Genomic DNA, 7,034 nt, shown 5'->3' with positions numbered 1-7,034 from the left:
GTCGCCTGCAACACGTACGGTATCTCTTCAGTGCGCTGAAGTCTTACGAAATTCCCGCTCCCTGAATACCTTCCTGTCCTTCCTTTCCTGCCACCTTCCGCCACTTCCGTTCTTGTGCCCTCATCTTAGAAACTATGTCTAGTGGTGTCATGCGACGGCACTTATTTTTTTCAAGCGCTTCCGTTACAGCCAGTCAGCCACCGCTGACAACGGCCGCACAAGACGTCACCCTACTGACCTGTTACACTATCGTGCCGACGATGACAAGACCGACTTTTACGAAAATATGTCCTCTTATCGAAACGTTTTCCAGGCTTTCTGGTACACTTTTTCCCTGTCTTTAATTCTTATACCACACGCGACAATGAAAGCAATATTAGCATCAATAACATACAATTATTACTTAAATAAAAGAAAGAAGTCGATAACTTTCTCGATTGCTCCTTAGACCAAGGCGCTGTCCCACTACTTGGGACTGGCGGAGAAGCTGCAGTGTTCCTGGCATCTTTGTCTTTCTTCTGCGAGGGCAGCGTGGGGCACCCGTGAGCACGTGTCACGGGTACGTGCTAGAGAAGAAGAGGTGCGTGTTCTCTGTAGGCGGCGTCATCCTCTCCTGCTTCACCGTAGTAGACGAGAACCTCCGGATACAGCCTACGATGTCCCAGCCTGAGAAAAAACCATCGAATCGCAGCATACAGGACGTCGCTATGGGCACTCTGGTCACTCAACGGCACAGAGCGGCATCCAGACATTCTTCAACCAATGTGTCGCCTCCTAGTCCCACGACTGCGGTGGCCTCTTCGACTCGGACGTCACTGGGGAGGTCGCGCAAGCACGGTGACGACAAGCCGCGCCGGCGGCGTCGCAGCGACGTCAGTCCACCAGCTGCCGCGCAGAACCGCCCGTCGTCAAAAGAGAGCGCAGCCTCGGCAACGGAGCCGCCACCCGTACGAGAATTGAACACGCCAACACCCGTGGCGTTCGACAACAAACAGGCAAACTCCCAGCCGCCGTCGTTATTTCATCCGCGGCCGGTTGATTCCACTTCACAACAGGTAAAGCTTCATTATTTTATGCGCTTTTCAAATGACCCCCTAAATTTTTCGGATAAAGTTGTCGACAGTATTTAACATTGCTTTACGGCAAAGTCGTGATTAATCTCGGCAATTGGACTTGTGCAGTATTCGCCAAAGCTGATTACGTGCATCCACTTATCTCGGCCTTTCTTCGGGAGAAAATCATCTTGTCTGAGTTAGATAAGGCGCCGCAGTCTTCCATTACACCGACGATAACAGCAAAGCACCCTGTTGACGAAAAATAACGAACTAAGCAGTGCTATATCTTGTCCCGAGCGCGTTCTATATCTCCGGGGTGCTACAGTAATTTAGATGAGGACATACAAATAAGTCCATAAAGCCACTTCTGTGGGAACTTTGGAAGCTGTTGTGTGACCTTCAGTTATTGCATGACTTAAGGCAGGGCATAATCTAGCAACAAGCATGTATAATAGTTTTCTTCAGGTAAGCCCCTGTAAAGTTGGTGCCTGAGGCGCCTGTGGCCACCTATCGCACCAAGACCACTGACCTTTGACGCAGCCGGCGGAGGCCAAGTCCCAGCTTGGCCAGCTGGAGCTGACCCATGAATCTCCAGCGACGGTGTCGCCTGAACCGGCGTCAGCTTCGCCAGGTGCAGCCACCGTTACTGGAAAACCAAGGGTGGCAGCCAAGACTGGTTTTTTGAGCAGCGACATGCCGCCACCTCCGCGGAAGACGGGTGGCCCCGCCACGCAGAGGACCCAGCAAGAACCCTTAAAGCCCCTGAATGCGATTCTGGAAGACCGCATCACACCAGGGTCCTGTACGGTGAGCTGCCGTGGTTTATTACCGTTTCGCAATGAGTCTTCTACACAGGGCGCCATTGTTTTTTAAAGTGGGTCACAATAAGTCGTAAACATGCCGCACTCCCTCCTACTTCCCCGTTGAATGTAGGAAAAGAAAAAAAAATCGCCGCCCAAGCTCTCCGTGCAGATGGTTAACCAGCAAATTGGAAACGTGCGGCTCCAGTGTTTATCACTGGGTTAATTAACTCGGGCGGGTAATTAAACGACAGCTTGGTAGGCTGCCCGATCTTCGGTACGCAGTCACTGCTTGCGCTCGGCTGCACGAGCTTGTTCTTGTTCCCGGGCTGCAGCATCGGCATGGCGTAGATGATCTCCTCCCAGGTTCTGCTCTCGGCGTTGCTGATCGAAAGCTGCCGGCTCCTAAGGAGACTGCATGACGCATGGCGTACCCATTACGGAGCCGGGGAAAAAACTGCTGCGCGCGCGCTCAGCTCCAACGTAGACCAACGACGTCACTACTGGCACAGCCTATCACGCGCCTCTCTTTCTGCTTTTCTTTTCGCGCCGGCCCATGGCGTTGCGTCGCAGTTCTTGGCGTACAGGCGACAGACGGACGGACGAATTGGCTAGCCGCATACAGCTTCACTGTAAAGTATGCCAGATAGTGACCAAGGCTTCTGTTGCACGGCTGTAATGTTGCAAAGCTGGTTTTTAGTGTCTGCTGATGGCTGCATTCCAGTTTTTCTACAAGACGCCACAGATCAGATTGTTTGTGCCAGCTGGTCTATCGATTTCCTTCGCAAAAGCGCGCCCCTTTATTGAGTTTTATTTATTTTTTCATAACTCGAAAAATAATTAAGAGGAGAGAAGCTTGCTACCATGCGTTTCTTTTGTCGAGGTTGGGAGTGCAAAGGCAATACTTATGAATCTAGTGCGCCTTGTTGAACGAGCACCGACACATCAAAACTAGAGTAATGCGCGGCTGGTTAGTGGGGAGTTTTCACAAAGATAAAAATAAGGTAATAAATAAAACATTGGGCAGCACTGATTGCAGGGTGGATATAAGCATTGAAGGGATTACAATTCAATGAATGTAGCGACACACCGTAGGTCACCTCTGCCAAAACGCGTCATGTACGAGGCTTGTGTGCAGCCTGGCTTTTATCACGCCCTGCTGCTTTGTACATGTTGTGCCATCTAGCGGCACTGCCAAGATGTCCGCGTATAGTGGGTGTGAATATATCTTCAGAGAAAATTGTCTGAATATATGTAACGAGGATTCGGTCTCGCCCGTGTCATTGGTATACCTCCGGAAGTGCTTGAAGTGGGCACGGCATCAGGTCTTTCTCTCTCGGCTTTGGCTGTGCACGCTGACAGAATGCAAAATCATGGAAGTTGGCGGGCAATGTCCTGCCGTAGCAGGTGCTGCATCGGCACGCGTTCCTGACGTTTTCGTACTTTCGCTGCGCAGCCCGTCTCAGCCTGCCGACTCACCTAGCGAGATCTGACATACGACGACTCGTTCTGTTTCGTGGAGACGCGCATCCCGGCCAATAAAGCAGAGGACGCCTTGCATGCAGCAGACCACGGAAGCGAGAGATGCTTTTGACGGAATAATCGTGCGCTTTGAGCCACACAGGGTCCTTATTATTTCACTGCTCTCGCTCGAAAAAAGGTTTTGCGCTCACCGCTACGCTCTTCGTGTTCAAATTTTGCAGAATGATCGTATTTTTCGCGTCTAATTCATTTAGTTTAACACTTTGCACAGTTAATTCCCTGGTTTTTAAGAAAAAAGTGCAATTTTTATGGCGCTTATGCCGATGCGAGCTGTTGCGGCGACGGCGCAAGCATAGACGTGTATCGTCGCCTGCCGTGAGCTACAGAGAGCAGCGTTTCAGGACGGGCTGCCACGTGTGACTGCCCTCCCTTAAACGCTGCTCTCTGCCGCTGACGGCAGGCGGCGACCCACGTTTGTGCTTGCGCCGTCGCGGTAGTAGCTCGCATCTCCATAAGCGCCCTCAAATTTGCACTTTTTCCTAAAAAAAGAACAGGCAATTAATTGAGCCAAATGTTATAGTAGACGAAGTCGACGCGAAAATGCGATCATTCTGCAAAATTTTAGCATGAAGAGCGCAAAACCTTTTTTTTTCGAGCATGCGCAGTGAAATATTGAAGACCCTATACTCCTGGACAGCTTTATGTGACTATGAAGGAAAAACTGTGGGCGCATGGCTGCTGCAGACGTGTTACCGCGCTAAGTAGTCCGGCAGCGTTTGACAGTGATTTTGGTTGCTAGGAAGAGACGCTGAATCGACGCAGCTCTCACGTGCGACGCTATCGTGTTTCCCAAGACGCGAAAGGGAAAAGCCGCAAAATAAGTAAACCTTTACACTAAGTGGTGTGTTCTCTCCTATTTAACTGTTGCTAACAGGCTCTTTGTTTTGTCTTCCCCAGCGTAAAGTAACGTAGAATAAAACGCGAGGCCATTTTCAGAAGCACGTTCACCTATGATCGCTTTGCTTCCGTAGCTTTCCTTCTATAGCTACAGAAAGTTAGCCGCAGGTATACCTGCCTTTTTTGTTTGCTGAGGAAAAAGACTTTCGTTTTATTGTGATGTTGGGTTGAGTGCCTACATTTCGATTTCTTAGGCAGAACGTCAAGTCTGTGCTGCGTTACTGAAGTAAAACGGGACCATATGCGCCTTTTCAACGCGATAGCGTTAAATGCCCCATGTCGCAGGAAATCTCGCGCCGGCGTCCCGCGTATTGCGTCGTGCGTCCGACGTATTCTCGGCAAACTTAATTTCGAACCACGCACAGGCAACCACGCTGGCCCTCCATGTGGTGCAAGGAAGTAATTGAAATAATCGTATTTCTCAACGTAATGTACGTAGAAAAATCGTAGACGATGACTTACACGCATCCTACAGACATGATGCCGTCGGACTGTAATTTCAATACACGAGCAAACATAATTTTGTTACGCGAAAACAAAAATAAATCTGGCGGAGTGACGTCAGCGATATGGTCGCTTGCAGCAGCTGTCACTCTTAAAGGAACCCAAGGTGGCCCCTCTCTGATGTTTCGTGCACACACCAAGCATAACATTCCTTTCTAGCGTTTCCGGGTAAACATTACGGTTACAAAAGCTGCAGTAGCCGGGAAACGTGAGAAACAGTCAGAGATGCTTGAGTGCTGTCGCGTTCCACTCTTGAAGGGAAATCTTAAGCATCCTCCAAATTTTTGTACGCGTTGCGTCAATGTCACACCTTGAAGCACATGACAGAATGTCCTGGATATAGCCCCAGATATATGCCATTTTAAGGCCACGACCAACTATCTGAAAAGCAACTGCCTGTTGAAGTGGTTTCACCGCTCACTGGAGACTGCCTTCATGGCTCAAGGAGTTCGGGATGAATGGGTCACTACAGAAACCGTCGTCACCTTCTGGGGCTTTGGACAGCTATTGCTGCAGATATATCCTGCTCACCTGCCCATGTCGTGTTGTCTCTGAGCATGCATGCTGAATTCTCTTCTACACGCAAGATCGCCTATGGCGAACAGCAATATCATCTAATATATATGCTTGACCGATCTGTTCTGCCTCATTCGTTTAACACTGACTAGAACTCGTCAATATTGAACACCCTTCAGATTCTGCAACTTTCGCGACCTTAGCTACGTTTTTCTCCGGGTAGACTCCCCTCATCGTTTTCCTCATACGCCGTACAAATGACTCCATATTGTATATAGGTTGCATCGAGATCTGGTTGACAATCTCTGTCAATGGTCGGGACACTGTCCTGTCCACATTCCGCTTCAAGCCGGCTTTCATCAAAAGCCCTCTGCCCGCAATCGTCCTTCATCACCTCTTGTATCTCACGTTACAACTTCCATGCACGAGTGCGAATCAGAAAGTCTGTTCTGCAATGTTTCTGTCATTATTCACTGTAAATGCGAAGTTAACATATCCATTCCCAGTGTCGGACCTTTCTTGGACGTACCTTGCCTTATCGGTCGGTAGCTCGAGGGCACGGCGCTGTTGTCAGTTGTTAAAAATGGGTGTTCTGCAATTCACACGTCCACCGCGTACGAGCAACGTAGTCAGTCAGTCAAGAACTTTATTGAGGTCCTGAGGGGTCTAAGCCGTTGGAGATCGCACGCGGGGAGCTCCTTGGGCCGAAACCGTAGGCGACGCCCAAGTCGGGATGGGAACGTGGTGACGCTCCGCCAGTTCTTGGGCCCTCTGGACGGCCTTGAGTTGCAGTTTGAGGTCCGGGCTTTTGAGGGCCTCTTCCCATTCGGGCTCACTGAGCATATATATATATATATATATTCGGGCTCACTGAAGCATATATATTAGATGATATTGCTGTTCGCCATAGGCGATCTTGCGTGTATACGAGAATTCAGCATTCAGCAACGTAGTGGGATACGTTTTTATGGAACAAGTGACGAAAGCGCTTCGAAACCCACGGGGAAATGCAGCCCACGTATGGGGAAAGAAATCTTGCTTCGAGAAGTGTGAGGTGGTATATAGGGATGCTTGATCACATTTTATTGCATTACCGATTAAGCATTCATCAGTTTAGCCTTTCATTATTCGCATATGATGCAGTGTATGACATCCATCAATTGATTATTCGAATCTTTTTCAGGGGACATTAAAAAGGTTCAAGCAATGTTAACTATACTTGTAGGACCTTATTGTAATGTTTGAGATGCGGTAATCTTTGAGACGTGGAAAAATAGTGTAAGGTGCGTGGAATAGTATACGTATATTTGTAATTGCCTGTCTGTACCTTATTTTGGCTAATAAATATAGGGGTGGAGGCTTTCTGATTAGCCCTCGTAGTTAATGTAATCATTCAACTCTTCGTCGCACTGTGTGGTGGCACGACTCCACCGCTAAAGGCACTGTGGTTGCGCCCTTGACTACAGGAAGACGAGGTCTATCGGGGAGCAGGGGAAATAAAACAGACCATAGTCGTGACACTACCTTTGTCTTTGCATCGATGTCATTCCTTCTTCGTCATTCTATTTCAATCATGATGCCGTGTTTCAATCGCGATGTTACCGCTATTGTCATGCCATCATCTTCATTGCGTCGTCGTCAGTCGCTATCACAGCGCTGCTGTATACCGCGGTCACCATACCATCACCTTCACGCTATTGTCACCATACACTCGTCTTGA

At 49.0% G+C, this 7,034-nt stretch overlaps 1 protein-coding gene across 1 annotated transcript in view; it reads left to right on the top strand.

Annotated features, from left to right (window-relative positions):
- Window positions 1–468: 468 nt before the first annotated feature.
- Window positions 469–7,034, top strand: part of LOC135899229 (membrane metallo-endopeptidase-like 1) — an 81,957-nt gene continuing 75,391 nt past the window's right edge. Inside the window, exons 1-2 of the mRNA XM_065428493.2 lie at window positions 469–1,055; window positions 1,596–1,862. Of these exons, the coding sequence (XP_065284565.1) occupies window positions 657–1,055; window positions 1,596–1,862 (666 nt within the window). The 5' untranslated portion in view covers window positions 469–656. The remainder of the gene's footprint in view (window positions 1,056–1,595; window positions 1,863–7,034) is intronic.

This window comes from Dermacentor albipictus, chromosome 5 (assembly GCF_038994185.2).
Source record: "Dermacentor albipictus isolate Rhodes 1998 colony chromosome 5, USDA_Dalb.pri_finalv2, whole genome shotgun sequence".
NCBI lineage: Eukaryota > Metazoa > Arthropoda > Arachnida > Ixodida > Ixodidae > Dermacentor > Dermacentor albipictus.
The sequence above is the reverse complement of the archived record's forward strand: the minus strand, read 5'-3'. Positions and strand labels throughout refer to the sequence as shown.